The sequence below is a fragment of the Pinus tabuliformis genome, chromosome 3_2 (genome assembly GCF_031772625.1).
Source record: "Pinus tabuliformis cultivar Carrire ecotype Pingquan chromosome 3_2, CPIR1, whole genome shotgun sequence".
Lineage (NCBI taxonomy): Eukaryota > Viridiplantae > Streptophyta > Pinopsida > Pinales > Pinaceae > Pinus > Pinus tabuliformis.
The window spans coordinates 408,553,846-408,576,117 of record NC_142302.1 but is presented as its reverse complement, the minus strand read 5'-3'; the positions used below and the strand labels follow the sequence as shown (position 1 = coordinate 408,576,117).

Here is a 22,272-nt window from a genome sequence, read left to right as displayed (position 1 = left end):
GGAGCTCCAAGACTCTCAGGGACGAACTGTTCAATCCTTTAGAGAACTGGCTACATTGGCATGCGCACACTTTCAAAATATATATAAGGCTCCACCCAATGCTACCCTTGTAGAAGTAATGCATATTTCACAGCTCTTTCCAGGCTACGTAGATCAAGAGATGGAACAGGAACTCTTGCGGGAGGTTTCACTAGAAGAGCTTGAAGCCACACTGAAGTGGCTAAAGAAAGATAAGAGTCCGGGGCCAAATGGTTGGACAGTGGAATTTTATATAGCTTTCTTTGAGGTTTTAGGAACGGACCTCCTGTGGCTCATAGAGGAAAGCAGAAGAAGTGGAAGGATTCTGGGAGGCCTCAAGTCTACCTTTATAGCTCTCATCCCCAAAGCTGACAAGCCCACCTCCTTTGATGACTTCAGGCCTATCTCCTTATGCAACTGTATATACAAGATCATAGCCAAGATTATTGCCAATCGCATTAAGCCTATTCTATCCCTCCATATATCCCGCGAACAATTTTCCTTTCTGCACAATAGGCAGATACATGAGGCGATAGGCACTGCACAAGAACTCCTTCACTCTGTGCAGCTCAGGAAATTGAAAGGAATGATACTGAAGATAGACCTATCTAAAGCCTTTGACAGGGTCAACTAGCTTTACCTCCGCATCCTTTTAACCCACCTGGGATTTCCTTTCTCCTTCATTAAGTGGATCATGAGTTGTATAACCGATGTACCTTACAGTGTTCTCATAAATGGATCAACATCCCCCTTTTTTCATGCCGAGAGGGGACTCAGGAAGGGATGCCCCCTGTCCCCACTATTGTTCCTTCTTATCATGGAGGGCCTCAGCCAAATAATAGGAGAAGAACACAGATAGGGGAGAATCAGGGGCATCAAAATATCTGATTCAGCTACATTGACTCATCTGCTCTTCGTGGATGATGTTCTCATTTTTCTCAATGGTGGCCTTGGCGATCTCACCGCCCTCCACCTTGTTATGGGTACATTTCAAAAGGCCACAGGGATGGTGTTGAACGAATCCAAATCCACCATAACAACACCAAGTTGCTCCCAGAACGAATTTTCCTTAAGGAGATTCCCCTTTATGACTCATCCTATAGAGGAAGGTTTAAGATATTTGGGTTACCGACTGAAGCCGTTTGGCTATAAAATTGCAGATTGGATCTGGCTCATTTCTAAAGTAGAAAAGTGTTTAAACATCTGGTACCATAAGTATCTATCCAGAGCAGGCAGGCTGGTACTGATCAAAGCTGTTCTAGAAGCAACACCTGTTTACTGGATGACCTTAGCCTGGATCCCCAGGGGCATTTTGAATAGGTTACAAAAAATATGTTGTCACTTTCTATGGAAGGGGAAACAGACAGGAAGAATATTTGCTTGGACTAAATGGGAATCTCTGGCAATGCCTAAGCGATGGGGTGGTTGGGGAATCAAGAGACTGGATACTTTTTCCAAAGCACTTGCAGCAAAGTTGGGATGGCAACTACTCAATAACTGCAGCCTTTGGACGAAGGTTGTCACTTCCAAATACATCATCCCCACAAACCCACTTGATTGGATCAGGCAAGGTCACAGATCTAATGGGAACATATCAATCATCTGGAAGGCGGTAACAAAGGCTATGGATCTGATAAGAAATGGATTGACATGGAGGATTCGATCTGGTTCCCTGGTGCGCATAGGAGAAGATCCCTGGGTAGGCTGTGGCAATGCACACAGACTTCCAGTTGAACTGAGACTTCATTTAGCAGAACAGGGTATTACTCATATATGTCATATTGTGGATAACGACCGATCCTCTTTGACACAGTAGGCTTGGAGATTTGGAGCAGCACTAAATATTCCCCTGCCCTGGCAACAAGAATGGAGACACTACATTTTTGCGTTAACGGAGGCCCACATCAGGATATCGGAAGGAGATGATGAGCTCATCTGGGCTTTTGCAAAACATGGATATTACGCCCCTAAGATTGGATATTTAGTTCTATTGGATCCCCTTAAGCCGGCAGCCCCTGAGCCGTGGTGGAACCTTTTATGGAAATTAAAAGCAGCCCCAAGATCAAAGCTGCTTATGTGGTCTATACTAAACAACAAAGTCCTGACAGGTGCAAACTTATGAAAATATCTTTCTTAGGGCCATTTTGGTGCCACCTTTGCAAAAACAATAACGAAGATACTGAACACCTCTTTCTGAACTGTCCTGTTACACAAGAGCTATGGAATGGCTTTCTCGCATTGCTCTCCATATCTTGCAGATGGCACGACAACAGTTTAAAGGATTATTGGAATAACTGGTGGAATGAAACCAATGGAAAGGAAAGGAACATACCGCTGGTCATAAGCTGGGTGCTATGGATAGCCAGGAATCAAATCATCTTCCAGCAAAAATCCCCCCACTGGCCTTCCATTCTGAACAGAGTATCCACGGAGTACCACATGATACCCGAAGAGGCCACTCAAATCCAACACAGGAGAATTGAGGTAGAAGTCATCAATCACTCCCTTCCATGGGCCTACTTTGATGGCTCAGCTCAGGAATCGGGATGTGGAGGAGGAGATGTACTACATTTATCGGATACCCACTCTTTTAAAATTCAAATGGGGTTGGGTAGGGGAACAAACAATTATGCCAAGCTTCTAACAACCAAATACCTTATACAATATGCATTACATAAACAATGCACAAATTTGCAACTTTTTGGTGATTCAAAATTGGTTGTTAACTGGATCAACAAAAAACACATCTGCAATGCATATACATTGAAGCATATTCTGGATGAGATTCATAGACTTATCATGTCTTTTGACTCTTTTACTTGTCATCATATTTACAGGGAGCGGAACACCGTTGCTGACCACTTATCCAAAGAAGCAGCGATCAGGGATGACGACACTTGGATGATTTGTGAGGAAAAGGATGGTGCCATTTATCAGCACTATCACAGACCTTTTATAGATCCTGAATCTATCTGAGTAGCACTGCAAAAACAAAATACATTTTTGATGTTTATCTATAAATATTTATCAAAACTTATCACTCCTCTCTGCGAAGAGGCCAAACAGTTTACTTATTTTTGTTTATTTCCAAATACTCCCTATGCGGAGGAATGCTCAAAGTTTTTTCCATTTTTGAATAGGCAATGCCTCACTTAAGTAATGCTTATGCATATGCAAAATGTAATTTTCTCCTATAATGAAAATTACGACTTTTTCCACTGGAAAAAAAAAAATGTGATTGATATGCGTTGATAAGCGTTAATGGATATTGATTAAATATTAATATAATTAAATATAAAAATATAATAACAATACAATAAAAGCCCCAAGGGTTAGTTCAGTTGGTCAAATGAGTGCCTCATCATTCGAGAGGTCAGAGGGTCCATTCTCCCCGAAGCCCTTGGGGTTAGGCCATGTTGTTGGCCGCAGGGCTAGATTCCCTTCGGGGTCAATCAACCCAGATTTTTCCATGGATGTAGCAGCCACCCGATGACTAGGGTGTCCATGAACCACAGTTAAAAAAATAATAATAATACAATAATTATTATTATATTATAAAATATTATTATCATTATATTATAAATACGATAATAATTATAATGGAAATTTATAATAATTATTATTATATTATAATAATACGATAATATTATTGATATTATCAATAATATAATAAATCTTGATATTATTATCCAAAGAGATTATTAATATTATAAACCCAAGGCATTAATAAACCCAAAGGATTAATATTGGAAGCCCAAGGTATATAAATCCCAAGAAAAATATTATAAACCCTAAAAAAACCATGGTTGACTATGGTTGATTTACACATTGAGACAATTTTTGTCACAATGCAACATTGGACCATGGTTGACCATGATTGATTTTCACACTAAGAAAAGATTTGTCACAATGCGACGTTGGACCATGACTGACCCTTGTTGACAATAGTTGAATTTCATATTGAGACAATCTTTGTCGGAATGTGACATTGGGCCATGGTTGACCATGATTGACCATGGATGACCATGGTTGATTTTCATATTGAGACAATATTTGTCACAAAGTGACGTTGGACCATGGTTTACTATGGTTGATTTTCATATTAAGAAAATCTTTGTCACAATGTGACATGAGACCATAGTTGACCATGATTGATGATATTTGACAATGGTTGACCATGGTTGATTTTCATATATCTTTATGACAATGTGACATTGCAAAATGGTTTACCATGGTTGACCATGATTATAAACATAATGGATTTACTGTTTATGGAAATGGATCTCCATATGGCAATCAATCAACGCCCAAGGTTGTCCCACACACCCAAGTGAATTAACACACCCAAGTGGTTAATAAACCCAAGGAATCTATATTATAAACCCAAGGTAATTATATTATAAAACCAAGGCACTAATAACCTAAGGGACTAATACTTAAAACCCAAGGGAATGGTATTAAAGCCAAGTGATTAATATTGTAAACCCACCTTAAGATAAATATTATAAACCCTAAAACAAACATGATTGACCATGATTGACCATGGTTGATTTTCATATTGAGACAATCTTTGTCACAATGCGATGTTGGACCATGGTTGACCATGATTGATTTTCATATTGAGAGAATCTTTATCAGAACACGATGTTGAACCATGGTTGGTCATGATTGACCATGCTTGACTTTCATATTGAGATAATCTTTGTCACGTTGTGACATTGGACCATGGTTGACTACAAATGACCATGTTGGGTGCAACCCAACTTGATCTAGTTTTGGTCAAAGACTCCACATTTTGAGGAGTGGAGTGCATAGAGTCCGTGAAGTTCTATTCACCGCGCAATGTCTAGGGGCTTCGAGATGGGTCAAAGCCCCTCATTTTGTAACAGGTATTGGGGTTTTAGTTCATTGTTTTGTTGAGACCATGGTATGTGGACCATGGTTTTTGTAGCAATGAAATGTATTTAAGGACATGTAATAGATCAATAGATCATATCATAGAAAGAGGGCAAGTAATCGAGTCTTTTGTTTTGTGGTTTGGGTCTAAGGAAAGGCTCTGTAGCTGAGTGCACGGAGGTCTTAGAAGAGTCTGCAACTGAGTGCGCATACCACCTGCAACTATGTGCGTAGGTCGAAGAAATTATATGTACTGAAAGATATATCTTAATAAATAAGAAGAAGTTTTGGCGAAGTCTTGTGTATTTGTATTCATAATATGTGTTCATATATACTAATATGCATGATTTTTACTTATTTATGCGAAAGAATACATGTATATTGTTCTTTGACATGTTTATGTAATAAGTGCAAATTTGTGAAGTAAAGGATCGCGCAAAGTCTTTTATGTATGTGAAATTGTAGATCAGTATAAAATATAAGAAAACACATGAGTCCCACAACATCGTATCCCTCTAGCTGCAAAAACCTGGTTCTGCAACCTCCCATAACTGCTTCGGGTGAGACTGCGATCTGCGTGCAGGTCGTTACCGAAAGGGCCAGTAGTTGAGGGTTTTGTTGTTTTGCAATACGCTTTGAACCTAGGTCCAAGCCCCTTAAGTCAACAAATGGTTCTATTGTAGGGACTAGGATTTGCTTGAGTGATATGTTTTAGCGTCCGTTGAAGAAGGAAATCCAGGAGTGGGTTGAACAAAAATAGCAAGAATTTGCAGTTCAGGAAAACATAAATCCGCGATTGTCAACTAAAGCTTGGTTGCAGAAGTATCTCTTTATAGAACAACACAAAATCTTCTTCATGGTGTTTGCTAATGAACTATATGAATGGGTATCAAAGTTGACTGAGCATAAGACTTGTTTGAAAAACGACAAGCCTACCATGTGGAGCCCTTAATTGATGTAACGACTCAGGAATACTAACAACAAGATCTTAAGAGCGGTTGACTTTTGGATTGACAGACTTATCCTGGGAGGATTTATTATTGACTTCACAATAGACATGATTATATCTTAAAATGAAGTTGAGCGAATATTAAGGGTTTACGAGGTAAGTACCTAAATTCTTTGACATTGTGGATTAAAATGCTTTTGTGTGAAAAGGGTGTACTATGAGTGCAGTCAGATTAATGTTTGGGTAAAGAGGGAATAAGTCTAAACCAATAATAGGGTCTACAAGAAGTGGAAAGTGATATAGAGTATACTGTGAACCAAAGAACTTTATTGAGATTGAATATAGTCCCTTTTTAGGTGGGTCTAAGAGTGAAGAAGAAGGAAGTAACCCTGCAACCCCACAATATTCCCCCTCCCATCCTCAAGGTGCGTTGAAGTTAGGAGTTGAGAAAAATTAGGGCATCTTTGGTATTCCCCATCCATATACGCCCCTTACCTGCCATCCCCCTTCCCATAATTCCCCTACTCCCCCTCCATGTCCTCCTAAACCCCCGAGAAGAAAAATGGGCAATGAAATTAAGTTTTCTATCTTTAGAGGACTTGGATCATAAGATCCTGAGAAATTTTGGTTTGTAGTTGACGCAATATGGAAAGCAAGAGAGATCATTGACGAAGATGTAAATAAGGCACAACTCATCATGATGTTGCGAGAAAGAGCGCTAACATGGTACATGAAGTATTCTGTGACTAATGAGGCTTCTTCGTTGGATGATATTAAGAAAGTGTTGGTATCATAATTCAAGAAGTTGAAATCAAAATCATAGTGCATTACGGAGCTGAAGGAAATCAAGTAGACAGCTACTGAATCTATCTGGGAATTGGATCAATGATTCAAGGTGTTAATGGGACAAGTAAGCTTTAACATACCCCTAGAACAACATAAAGAATGGTTTATAGCTGCAATGTTGCCACATATCAGGTTACCCTTGATGCAACAGAAGCTCACAACTCAACCTAAAGCATTGGATATTTTAATGAAGCTGGAAGCCTCGTCGATTAGAGATACTCATGCAAGAGTACAACAAATTCAGAGTTAGCTAGCAAATTTGACCCTGGAATTACAAGATCTCAAGAAAGGTAAAGAAACCAGATTAGAAGTGTGGTGTACAAAATGCAAAGCACATGGCCATTATAAGGGTTAATGTCATGTGTTCAGAGATTATTTGGCAAGTGCAACACCTAATCAAGTAAACCTAGGATCAAGTTTTTGGTGCGAGTTTAGTATAACGAGAGGCCAACATCGCTCTAAATATTCCTATTTATTAAAAAAGTATGTGCAGACCCCAAAGCAGTTATTTTGCAACTTTTGTAAGTCAATGGGCCATGATGAGAGAAAATTTTGAAGTTATAACTTGATGATGGAACGCACTATTGATGCTTATAGACTGCAAGCTGAATGACATAAAAAACATGCCTTTGAAAGGAGGAGGCTCTCCTATTTATACAAAAACATAAGAAGCCACCTCATTAATGGAGGTCCACTACTCTCTTCCTAGATCCCTATAAAATCTCATAGAGTTACAATTGAAATAGGTAATGATGAGACACACAATATCATAGGGTTACAACTCAAATAGGTAATGATGAGACACATATCCTCTTTGAACTTTATCCAAATCTCCTTCCATATCTTGAAGGGAATTCGAATTTGAGCATTGGAGGCCACATAAGGGTGCGTTGGAGCTTCCAAATGACCTACACATGTCATGAAACTCAAGTCACTTTTAAGTATTAGCAAGTATATGTCATTTTACTAAGTTTTAACCATAAATTCACTTAAAATACTAGAAATCATTAGCTTTTGGACAACACAAAGGTAACCCCATGTAATCATGAAAATGGAGGCTAATGAAAGATTATATGGCTTGGAGTTGCGACAAGTGAGTGAAATGGTGGCGATAAAGGTGAAATTGGATGATATTTTGAAGACATATTGGAGACTCTACAAAGAGAATCTTTGTCTCAATATGGCTAATTTCTTGGAATTAATAAACCCAAGGAATTAATATTAAAAACCCAAGGAATTATAAACCCAAGGGATTAATACTAAAAACCCAAGGGAATAATATTAAACCCAAGGGATTAATATTGTAAACCTAAGGTATATAAACCCTAAGATCAATATTATAAACCCTATGAAAAACATGTTTGACCATGGATGACCTTCATATTGAGACAATCTTTGTCACAAATCGACGTTGGACCATGGTTGACCATGATTGACTTCCATATTGAGAGAATCTTTGTCACAATGTGATGTTGGACCCTAGTTGACCATGGTTGATGATGATTGACGATGATTGATTTTCATATTCAGACATTCTTTGTCCCAATGTGACATTGGACCATGGTTGTCACAATGTGACGTTGGACCATGAGACAATCTTTGTCACAATGAACCTTATGACTAATAATAAACCATAGGAATATAAACCCTAATATTAATAAACCCAAGGGACTATTGTTCTAAACCTAAGGGATTAATATTAAAAGCTAATGGATTAACATTTAAAACCCAAGAGATTCATATTATAAATCCTTGGGATTAATATTTTAAATGTAAGTGATTAATATACCCATGTAATTTATATTATAAACCAAATTGAATATGAACCCAAGGGGTGTATATTAAACCATATGATTAATATTATAAACCCTATCAATAATAGTATACCCTAGGAATATGAACCCCCAGATTAATAAACAGAAAGAAATGGCATTATAAACCCGAGGCACTAATAAACCCAAGGGATTAGTACTAAAAACCAAAGGGAATAATATTAAACCCAATCGATTGATATTGTAAACCCAAGGTATATTAACCATAAGATCAATATCATAAACCCTAAAACAAACATGGTTGACCATGGTTGAGTTTCATATTGAGACAATCTTTGTCACAATGTGACAATGGACCATGGTTGACCATGATTGATTTCCATATTAAGACAATCTTTGTCACAATGCAACATTGGACCATAGTTGACCATGGTTGATTTTCATATTTAGACAATCTTTGTCACACTGCGATGTTGGACCATGGTTGACCATGGATGACCATGGTTGTTACAATCTAATGTTGGACTATGAGAAAATCTTTGTTGACCATGGTTATTGACTATGATTGACCATTGTTGATGACGGTTCATTTTCATATTGAGAAAATCTTTCTCATAATGCAACATTGAAAATGATTGATATTCATATTAAGACAATCTTTGTCACAATGTGGCGTTGGACCATGGTAGACCAAAATTGACTATGGTCGACCATGTTTGACCAATGTTGACCATGATTGATTTCCATATTGAGAAAACCTTTGTCACATACCAAAGGATTACTATTATAAACCGAAGGTATATAAACCCTAAATTAAACATTAAACCCTAAGGGATTAATAAATACAAGGTATTAATATTAAGAACCAAGGGATAAATATTGAAAACCTAAGAGATTAATATTATAAACCCTTAGGATTAATATTATAAACGTAAGCAATTAACAAACTGAAGGAATTTATATTATAAAATAAATGGAATATAAACCAAAGGGATTTATATTAATCCCTATGATTAATATAATAAACCCTATCAACAAGACTATATCCTAGGAATATGAACCCTTAAATTAATAAATACAAGGAAATGATATTATAAACCCAAGGCACTAATAAACCCAAAGGATTAATACTAAAAACCCAAGGGAATAATATTAAATCCAAAAGATTAATATTGTAAACCCAAGGTATATAAACAATATGATAAATGTTATAAACCCTAAAACAAACATGATTGACCATGGTTGAGTCAACAATGGAACTTGGTTAAGCATAGTTGACCGTGATCGACTATAATTGACTATAGTCCTATGAATAATATAATATTAAAAAATAAAACATAAATTAAATAACAATTAAAAAAAATATAAGAATAAAATTATATCTAAAAATTATATATACAATTATTATTTATATTAAAAATAAATTTAAATTGTTAAAAAAATAATTTCAATAATATAAATTTAAATGATAAAGTAGCTCTAATTTCAATATGATAAATAGATTTCAGAATAACAACTAAAACTAATATCTACATACTATATGTTCATCTAGACACTGGCAACGATGTGAAGCCCTAAACGATGGAATAGACTCACGAACTCCATATCGAAGGCGCAACAATGCTAGAAGGCGCACTACATATTTCGGCAAAGATGTAAAGACCGAGCAATAGAATAGACTCGGGAATACTACCAGAGGCGGAAGATTTGCGTCAAGGAAGTGAACCTGCGGACAGACATGCTTTAATGTCCTTTTGGTTTTCATTTGCCACCTTAGCTTTGGCGAAAAATAACATTTTACATTTTTTCCCCACGCTTCACGCTTCCTCCTAGCTGAGCGGTAGATATGCTACTCAGGAAGCATCCGCTGGCATATTCTCTTCAGAATTAATCTAATCAATCTATTAAATTAACAAGAACGGATGCACGGCAGCTAGTCCCTGCATTGAGTGCAGCGACTGGTAGTTGAGGACTGCAAGGTTGCCAGATTTAGACACACGTATGTTTTGTTAGAGCATAACACCTGTGCACATAAATCATTAGCTGCATGCACGGATGGTGTAACATGTCAAATTCGCTTGCTATGTCTAGGTATCGCCTTCAGCAAGACCAAGACCAACACGTTGTTTGTGGCATTGCCATTATGCCTACGCTGTAAGAAATACCTGAAAGCCCTTTCGATCACCCATCAGCTCCTTAGAATTTCATGGAATATGCAGACCGAGGGCACAATGGATATCGATTTTCTAAACCTAGTTTTCCATTGTTTACACAATCGAGGATCTCTTCTTTGGCACAGTCATCTCATAATAGCTTTTACAGGAAAAGGTGTTTTGGCATGAGAGCACTCAAGATGCAGCGAATGGGACTCTCCATTCAAAATGGACATGGAGTATCGAGACAAAATTTGGGGCAGGTCTGAAATATTGAAGAGAATAGGGTCCTCCAGTTATGAGGCTGGAACAGCTTTGAATATGCACAAGGACATCGCTGGAAGGCGAGAACAAGATGGCTACGGTGGGAGTGGAGATTCAACGCGAAGCAGCAGTTATGAGATTTGGTGCAAAATGTCTAAAAAGTTGCTATTTGCCCCTTTTTGGAGCTGTATTTTCCATATTTTAGCTCTGTTATGGGTTTTGGAACAGAGTGTAGCAATACCCATCAGAGATGGTAAGCATATAATGCATGTTTCCCTGTGGTTTTTATCACTGATATTGCCTCTACTTAATGGCTTCAAACCATGTGCAGGTTTGCTGAAATGGTCCAAAGCCCTTCGGCATGAACAACACGGTGTGCAATGGTTTCTATAATCTCGATATCATATTACAATACTAGTCATACCAGCTATCAATATTCAAAATAATTTTCGTATTGTTGCAGGAGTAGTTCAAGGATGATTTTCAAAAATGTCTTGGTATTCTTGCAGGAAATATTTGGTTTATGTACGGATAAATGATTAAATATACAAGTTCTGAGCATATTCTCTTGCTTTTCTTTGTGCTTTGATGCCTGCGCTTTAGAAGCCCCTGGAAATATGGCTTCTCAGTAAACTACACCTGCGTGCTTCTCTTTGATGCATGCCTCCCCTTTAGCAGTCACTCGAAATATGGCTTCTAGGTAAATTTCACATGCCTTGTTGCTATTTTCTTGCCTAGTTATTGAATTGAAATAAAATATGGCTTCTCAGTAAACTACACCTGCTTGCTTTTCTTTGATGTATGCCTCCCCTTTAGGTAAATTTCACATGCCTTGTTGCTATTTTCTTGCCTAGTTATTGACTTGAAATAAAAAGCATTGGTTATCTATTTGAATAATTGAAATAAAAAATAAATACTTCAAATAGAAAATTAAAAACGTTGATTATCTACTTGAAATAGAAAAAATTGTTCATTATTTACTTGCTAGTTATTTCGGTCGGTATTTAGCTGAAATAGATGCACATGCATAAGTGTTATATCTACTTGAAATAGAAAATACTGGTTATTAAAATACTTGAAATAGAAAAAACTGCTTATTAAAATCCCTGAAATAGTTTAGTTATCTACTTGTCACTTATCTCGCTGGTATTCAATAGATGCATAAGTGTTCAGCGTATTTACTATTTACTTGAAAGAGAAAACTCTAGTTATTTACTTGCTAGTTATTATAGATGCGTAAGTTCAACTCAAATAGATGAATAAGAGTTGCCGAAATAGAAAAACTTGCTGAAATAGAAAAACTAAAATAGATGAATAAGAGTTGCCGAAATAGAAAAACTTGCTGAAATAGAAAAACTAAAATAGATGAATAAGAGTTGCCGAAATAGGAAAATTTGCTGAAATAGAAAAACTGAAATAGATGCATAGATGCATCAGAGTTGCTGAAATAGAAAAAATTATTTATTTACTTGGTTGTTTACTTGCTTGGTATGCTACCTCTATAATAACAGAATTGATAATACGCTACCTACCTCTATAAATCCAATGTGGTAAATTTATTTACTTGGTTGTTTACTTGCTTGGTATGTTACCTCTATAATAATAGAATTGATAATACGCTACCTACCTCTGTAAATCCAATGTGGTAAATTTTCATGCAGAAAAAGAATTGATAATATGTTGCCTCTGTAAATCCAGCATGGTAAATTTTCATGCAGCAAATTTTGCTGCAATACTCATGCCGGTGAAGCTATGAAATGCTTGCCGATGAGGGGTTGAAGGAGGCCGTTGTGTGCTTGCCGATGAGGGGTTGACGGAGGCGGTTGTGTCAAATTACACGCAGATATTGGGTATTGGGTACGTGGCTGCGGTGGTTGCATTGGTTGTGTCAGATTACATGCAGATTTGGGTATGTGGCCGAGGTACTAGCATGCTCATGCCACAGTATCCCACGGTAGTAGCTTGGTCATGACCCAGGACCCAAACGTTATTCCAAACATTTAATGCTAGCTTGGTGTAGCCAGCAGCCTGATCTGCTATGTCCTCATCTACTATGTCCTGCTCCCCATCTTCTATGTCCCGCTGCTCTTCTATATATAACATGTTCCTCATGCCTTCGACTAATGCCAACATTAGTTTAGATAGCATTTATAAGTTTAAAAATATGAAACAAACAAAACAATTATAACCTATGTTTTAGCTTTGGATTAGGTTTGGTCCTCGGGAAGAGGCCAAATAACATGATAAATCAATATATTTATAAAACTTTGTTTATAACTAATTAGCCAGCGCTAAAAACAGCCCAACTAATGCTAAACGAATAGTTTTCGATTACTATAGTCCATGCCTGAGGCAGTTCGTTTACTATAGTCCATGCCTGAGGCAGGGACTAATAATATGAAGTTAACCTCCCCTCTTCCACCTGAGATCGACATAGGAAGGCCTTCAAGGCATTTAAAAAAGGAAAAACTATTTATACATTTTTTTATAATTATTTATATATTTTTAATATTGTTGATTGGATTATTTATATATGGTAACTATATTTTCAAATATAGTTAATATAGATCAATAGGCTTATATCAATCACATGTATATTTTTTTTAAAACCAATTATTTATAATTATTAATAATTATATAAATAATAACAACTATATTCTCATATATCTATATATTTATAATTATTATATTAATATAATAATAATAATATTGGTAATATTAATTAATAATAATATATTAACTAATAACAATATTATTAAACAATAATAATAATAATTTATTACTATTTTTTAATAAAACGTAAATAAATAATCTATTACTTATTTATATAAAAAAATTAAACATTTCTATATTTTATTTTATAAGTTATAATAATAATAATAATTTACTAATAAAAATGAATATATAATAGTTAAATAGTTAATTATTGTTAAATAATAATAATAATATGACTATTAATTAATAATAATAATAATAATAAAATATATTTTTACATAATAATAATTAATAATAAAAATTATTTATTTGTCACAATGTGATGTTGGATCATGGTTGAATTTCATATTGAGACAATCTTTGTCACAAAGCAACATTTGAGCATGCTTGACCATGGTTGACTATGATTCACCATGTTTGACCCAAAGGAATAACAAACCATTGGGATTAATACTAAAAACCCAAGATTGACCATGGTTGTCTACAATTGACCATGGTTGACCATGTTTGATTCTATAAAACATGGTTGACCATGATCAACCATGCCTGACCATGGTTGATCATGATTGTCCATGATTTTTATATGGAGACAATTTTTGTCACAATGCGACATCCCACCATGGTTGACCATGATTGATATTATAAAACCAAGTTAATAATAAACCCAAGGGATTGATATTATGAACCCAAGGGAAAAATAAACCGAAGGGATTAATAGTAAAACCCCATGATTGACAATGGTTGACCATGATGGATATTATAACCCAAGGGAATAAACCCAAGAGATTGATATTATGAACCCAACAAAATAATAAACCCAAGGGATTAATACTAAAACTCCAAGGGATTATGAACCCATGGGAATAATAATAAATCGAATGGACTAATATTATAAACCCAAGGTATCAAACCCTAAGATAAATATTAAAAATACTAAAATAAACATGGTCGAGCATGGTTGATTTTCATATTGAGATAATCATTGTCACAATGTGACATTGACCATGATTGATTTTCATATTGAGACAATCTTTGTGAGAATGCAATGTTAGACCATGGTTGACCATGGTTGATTTCCATATCTAGCCTTGTTTGAACATGGTTGAACATGTTTGGTTATGATTGACCATGGTTGACAATGATTAATATTATAAACCCAATGGATTGATATTATAAACCCAAGGGATTAATACTAAAACCCCAAGGGATTATGAACCCAAGGGAAAAATATTAAACCCAAGGGACTAATATTATAAACCCAATGTGTATAAACGTAAAGATAAATATTATAAACACTAAAATAAACATAATTGACCATCTTTGATTTTCATATCGAGAAAATTCTTATCATAATTTGATATTGGACCATGGTTGACCATGATTGACATCATAATAAACCATGGTTGAGCGGGGAATAATAAACCCAAGCAATTGATATTATAAAACCAAAGGAACAATAAACCCAAGGGATTAATACTAAAACCCCAAGGGTTTATTTCCATATAGAGACAATCCTTGTCATAATGCAACGTTTGACCATGGTTAACCATGGTTGACCATGATTGATTTTCATATCAAGACAATTTTTGTCAGAACACAACATTGGACCATGGTTGATTTCCATATCCATATGGTTTGACCATGGTTGACCATGGTTGATTTTCATATCCATATGGTTTGACCATGGTTGAACATGGTTGGCTATGATTGACCATGGTTTACCATGATTAATATTTATAAACCCAATGGATTGATATTATAAACCCAAGGGAATAACAAATCCAAGGGATTAATACTAAAATCCCAAGGGAATAAGATTAAACCCAAGGGACTAATATTATAAACCCAATGTATTTGAACCCTAAGATAATTATTATAAACACTAAAATAAACATGATTGACCATGATTGATTTTCATATTGAGACAATCCTTATCACAATGCCATGTTGGACTATGGTTAATTTTCATATCTAGACAATCTTTGTCACAATGCAACATTGGACCATGGTTGATCATGGTTGATTTTCATATTGAGACAATTTTTGTCACAACGCAACGGTCAAACATGTTTGACCACTATTGACCATGGTTGACCATGTTTGATTCTATAAAACATGTTTGACCATCCTCAACCATGGCTTACCATGGTTGACCATGATTGATATTATAAAGCCAAGTTAATAATAAACCCAAGGGATTAATACTAAAACCCTAAGGAATTATGAACCGAAGGGAATAATATTAAACCCAATGGACTAATATTATAAACCCAACATTGGTAAATCCTAATATAAATATTACAAACACTAAAATAAAGATGGTTTATTTTCATGGTGAGACAATCCTTGTCACAATGCGACATTCAACCATGGTTGATCATGGTTGGCTATGATTGACAATGCTTGACCATGATTGATATTATAAGCCTAAGGGAATAATAAACCAAAGGGATTGATATAATAAAACCAAAGGAATAATAAATACCAAGGGATTAATACTAAAACTCCAAGGGAATAATATTAAACCTAAGGGAGTAATATTATAAATCCAATGTATAAAAACCCTTAGATAAATATTAAAAATACTAAAATAAACATGGTTGAGCATGTTTGATTTTCATGTTGATACCATCCTTGTCACAATGCGACGTTGGACTATGGTTGACCATGGTAGAACATGGTCGTTTATTGTTAACCATTGCTGAATAATATTAAACCCTATGAATATGAACCATTAGATAAAAAAACCCAAGGGAATAATAAACCTAAGGGATACAAATTATAAATCCAATGCATATCAACCCTCACATGACTATTATAAACCCTAAAATAAGCATGGTTGACCATATTTGATTTCCATATTAGATTAATCTATTGTGATATTGACATAATCATAAATAGTTGGACAAATATTTAACCCTTAATATTGGGGTTTTATAAAACCAAGGGATTATTAATATTATAAATACAACAGATCAATAAACCCAAGGAATTATTAATATTAGAAACGCAAGGCATTAATATTATAAAAACAAATGATTAATAAATGAATGGGATCAATTTTCCCAAGGAATCAATAAACCCAACGAACTAATATTAAAAACCAAAGCAATTAATAAACCTTAGGAATTAATATTTTAAGCTTAGGGGATTAATAAAACCAAGGGATTAAATGATAAAACAAAGGAATTATTAATATTATAAACTTGAAGAACGGAAAAACCCAAGCATTTGATATTATAAACCCAAGGAATTAATAAACCCAAGGGATAAAAAAATTGCAAAGGGATCAATATTAAAAACAGAAGGGATTAATAAAGCCTAGGAATTAAATTTTTAAACCCAAAGGATTGATAAACCCACATGACTATGAATATTATAAATGCAAGGGATTAATAAACCCTAGAGATTGTTAATATTATAAACCCAACAGGTTAATAAACTCAAGGGATAAACATTGTAAACCTAAGGGATTAATATTAAACCTTAGGAATATTATTTAAACCTTAATATTGGGGATTAATAAACCCAAGGGATTAAATGATAAACACAAGGAATTATTAATATTATAAACTTAGAGAACAAATAAACCTAAGAATTTAATATTATAAACCTAAGGAAATAGTAAAGCCAAGGGAAATAGTAAATCCAACAAAATAATATTGTAAGCACAAAGGATTAATAAATCTAAGCGATTAATAAACGCGAGGAATCAATAAACCCAAAAACTAATATAAAAACCAAAGTGATTAATAAACCCTAAGAACTAATATTTTAAACTCAATGGATTAATAAACCAAAGGGATTATTAATATTATAAACCCAAGGAACTAATAAACCCAACCACTTAATATTAAAAACCTAAGGAATTAGTGAACCCAAGGGATAGATATTAAAAACCTAAGGGATGAAGAAGCACAAGGGATCAATATTACAAACACAAGAAATTAATAAATTCTAAGAATTAATATTCTAAAAACAAAGGATTGATAAACTCGCATGATTATTGATATTATAAACTCAATCAATTAATAAACCTTAGAGATTGTTAGTATTATAAACCCAAAGAATAAATAAACTAAGAGGATAAATATTATAAACCTAATGGATTAAACCCCTTAATATTGGGGTTTAATAAATGGAAGGGATTATTAATATTATAAATACAAGGGATGAACAAGCCCAATGCATTTTAATATTATAAACCCAAGGCATTAATATTATAAAACCAAATTATTAATAAACCTAAGCAATCAATAAACCTAAGGATTAAATAAACCCAACAAACTAATATTAAAAACCTAAATGATTAATAAACCCTAGCAACTAATATTTTAAAGTCAAGGGATTAATAAACCCAAGGGATAAAATGAAAAACCAAAGGAATTATTAATATTATAAACTCAAAGAACAAATAAACCCAAGTGTTTAATATTATAAACCCAAGAGAAAAATACAATAAACCTAAGGAATAAAAAAATGCAAGAGATCAATATTAAAAATGGAAAGGATTGATATTTTAACCCCAATGGATTAATATTATAAACCTAGGTTGTTTAAACCCCACGATGAATATTTTAAGTCGAAAAATAAATATCGATGACCATCCTTAACCATCGTTGATTTTCATATTGAGACAATCTTTGTTACAATGCGACGTTGGACCATGGTTGACCATGATTCGCCATGGTTGATTATGGTTTTCATCTGAAGACAATCTTCATTATAACGCAACATTCGACAACGCTCACGATGATTGGTTTTGAAAATGAGAGAATATATGTCATATTAAATATTTTAAAACCCCTAAGCCCTAAATCCATGACATCAATATTATAAACGTAAATAATGCTATAATACAAAACAATAATAATAAACATAAACCACAATCAATATAAGAACCACATTGTAAACCATTAAGACATCAATACAAAAAATTAATATGAATACATTAATAATAATACACTATAAAGCATTAAAACATGATAAATCATCAACACATTAATAATAACACATTTATATCACTACATTATAAACAATAAATAAATTTTAAAGCATAAATACATTAATATGAATACATGAACATATTAATAGTAGAAATCTAAAGAATATTGATATAAACAACAAGAACATGAAGGCCCAACAATAATATTATAAACGTCAATAATATTTTCATTTATGAAAGACATGAACAAAGTGAAGGGACCCATACAAAAGACCAAAACAATTACAAATGCAAGAGAAAAAAATAATATAGTAACACCATCATTGAAGCAAAGGAACATAAATGCAAAAAACATATCTAAATTTCACACATTGGATTTAAGGAAGAACAATAGGATAAGACATTTTAGGACCATAAATATACAATTTTCTACATAGCAACAACAATGAGGAAAAAAATTCAATTTCACCAACATTGTAACAAGAACATTGAGTCTTAACATATATTTTTTGTTTTCTTCACATCAAATAATTCCACTACAAAATTCAACTTGAAACACTCCATCAAAAGTCATCTATGGAATAGCCTCTTCCAAAACACAACCAGACCGATGACAAAAGCAACACCAATTCAAACCAACATGATAATGATCATGATACTTAACGCTTTCCAACCAATTCCTTCTTGTTCTCCTCCCAGACTCCCTCTGGTGCACATGTAACAAGTATTTTACATGTGTTTTTGTTTCATCTAGCACACGAAGATGCTCTTAAATAAAAGCATGATGGAACCCATGTTTTCTATCAAAATTGTTCCGAAGATACGAAAGAAAACTTATCGCTCCAGCAATATTGCACACTATTCTGGAATAATAGATGACATCATTATTGTCCATATCTGCATTTGAAAGACAAAAAAAAATTCAAAATTAATATAGACACACACAAACAAATAAGCGTACAGATATATAGATATATATACATAAAACATAACACCCCATTTTTATTTATGTTAAAAAACTTAATCTTATAAACATCATGCTATAAAATAATCTAATGTCACATGAACCAAATGATATAAAAATTCTACAAATATAAACCTCACTTCACAATACAATGGGAAAACCCGTGGAAACAAAATAAAATCACGGCCAATATTCAAAAAATAAATATTAGCCACGATGATGGCAAATATTCAAAACCTCCATTTTTGCATTTCATGATGTAATATGAATCCACAATATTAATATCAATATGAACCATTTATAAAATTAACTTTGAATGATTCATTAATATAACTCGTTTTTTATGTCTCAATGGTTTGTTGTAAACAAAAGAACAATAGGCACTTAAAAAAATATAAGTAAATTGAACAACATGAAAAACGATGTAAACAACTTTCTCAAATATTACTATGAATATGATGAATATATTAATATCATAAATATATGAAAACGATTATTATATTAAAAGTAAATCAAGAGGACAACAAAAGCAGTTCAAAAAACATACTATAAAAAGGTCACAATGTTATTAGTTGTATGTCATAGCGATATGGACTTCAATCACTCCTCTTCTTTCTTCATAATTGTAACATTTGCAATGTATTTCATCTTGGCATAGCATTGAAAAGAGAAAGGTGGTGCAATGCATAAACCATCTATTGATTTCACTCTTGATATGGCTGTGAAGATAAGGCCTTGCTGATCTTTATTTCCAATATCAACTATTGCACGTTCTAAAGTCAATCCTTGTGACTTGTGGATTGTAAGAACCCATGCCATCTTCAAATGAATTTGTTTTCGATTTCCTCTTATCACTGGTGTCATAGGCACAATGTTTGGATTGCTTGCATCAAATGGAACACCAACATACTGATCAAAAACAACAGTTGTGAACATTGGAAGTTGAGTTGGCTTAGAGGTAGGCATATAAAATATATCCTTAACATAGCCAAGTGCACCATTCACCAAGCGAACTTCAACCCACAAATTACATGTCAACATAACACGTTGACCATGACACAACAAAACTTCACGGTCCAATTGATCATCATCAACACCAATGATTTCTGAACGCCTTGAATGCTCAACAATACATCATGCAATTGGAGAATTTAATGATTTTAACATGTGCCTTTTATGTAAGGAGACCCAATTATTTGTTGGAAACAGGTGAACTACTGCATTAAATAAATCCCTTTCTCTAGGATGCAACCTCATATCAGCCCGTGACATAAGAAACTCCCAATCTTCAAGAACAGGTTCTACATTTCTTATGTTATTGAGGACTCTACAAAAACAATATTGTTTCTCATTATTCCCTTGTTGGCGAAATATTGTGTCAAGAGTGAAAACAATGTTGAATTTGTTCCATAAGAATTTCCCTAATGTATTACCTACATACAAAGGCTTACCTCTCATAGGAGGAAGTCGACCAAGATCACCCACAAGGATGATCGATTTTCCACCAAAAGGATAATTATTTTTCTCTGGAAATGCTTCTCGTATTCGAGCATCTATTTGCATAAACAACCTTGATCATAGAAAGCTCATTTCATCAATCAATATATATCTAATATGTCTCATTTCTTCTTAGAATACTGCTAGTGACTGTCCCTGTAGTGGTTGCATATCATTAGTTAGAATTTTTAGAGATGAGTGTATTGTTTTTTCAGGTATATTAAAAGAATCTATTTCTATTAGGGAAAGAAGAAGCAAAGGAATTCTTCCATTACTTGAAAAATTAGAAAGACCTTAAAAAATGCAATGGATAAGGAAAGACTTCCCAATGCCTACAGTGCCTTGAACAATCATAAGAAGAGCTTCACAAATCTCATATTCAGCAAAGTGCCTTAAAATAATTTCAAAAGCAAGACGTTGTTTTTCCAACATTGAATCTGGAGATGCAAATGTTCTATTTGAAAGATCAACAATATCACCCCTTGATTTTTCATTCCTTATAAAATTAATAGCTTCTTCTGCAACACCATTAGAAATAGTTGTACTTTCCCAGTCAAAGGAAATATCAAAGTCCCTTCGACCAAGGGTGTGAAGATCATAAACATTCACATCATTTGGTGGAACCAAGCTAGAGAAAATATGCCATTCCTTAAAATCATCTTCAAGATTCATTTCCTGGTTAGAAAAATCACCATCTTCTTCATCTTCAATATTGTTGACAATTGATGGATTTCAATCAACATGCCACGCTCGATATCACAAATTCCTCCAATTTTCAATAATAATTTCAGCTAAAAGGCCAATTTCTATACGAATGTCATGAAATGGCTTGTACAAGAGCAATTATGTCTAGAAAAAGGTTTCAAATTCATCTGAAGCCCCACCGGGAATAAAATAAAACCGTGGCCAAACACTAACAACAGCATGAACATCTCTAGGCTTCCATGGATTTTGTTTATGCTTGCTATCAAATGTCCAAGATCTCGTTGTTTTTATCAAACATAGATGTTAAAGGAAAAAAAGTCTCTTTTGATAATGTTGAGCAAAAGTATTCTCAGATGAACATTGCAAGACATCCCTTGAGATTTTCCTGAAAACCTTTTCTTCCAACATTTATTGAAACAAATTTTCAACTACAAACAATAAGAGGTAGCTTAAGCAACATATGGCATGCTTCTTGTGCTCCATTGTCATGGTTAACAATCATTTCTGCAAGAAACCTTTTGTATGCACATAAAGCATGATCCTTAGAG

At 34.0% G+C, this 22,272-nt stretch overlaps 1 protein-coding gene across 1 annotated transcript; it reads left to right on the top strand.

The window, feature by feature from the left end:
- Positions 1-10,615: 10,615 nt before the first annotated feature.
- On the top strand, positions 10,616-11,451 carry LOC149181116 (uncharacterized). Its single transcript, XM_089418273.1, has 2 exons — positions 10,616-11,151; positions 11,230-11,451. Exons 1-2 carry the CDS (start codon positions 10,863-10,865, stop codon positions 11,289-11,291), a joined length of 351 nt encoding a protein of 116 aa, XP_089274399.1. The 5' UTR covers positions 10,616-10,862; the 3' UTR covers positions 11,292-11,451.
- Positions 11,452-22,272: the final 10,821 nt, after the last annotated feature.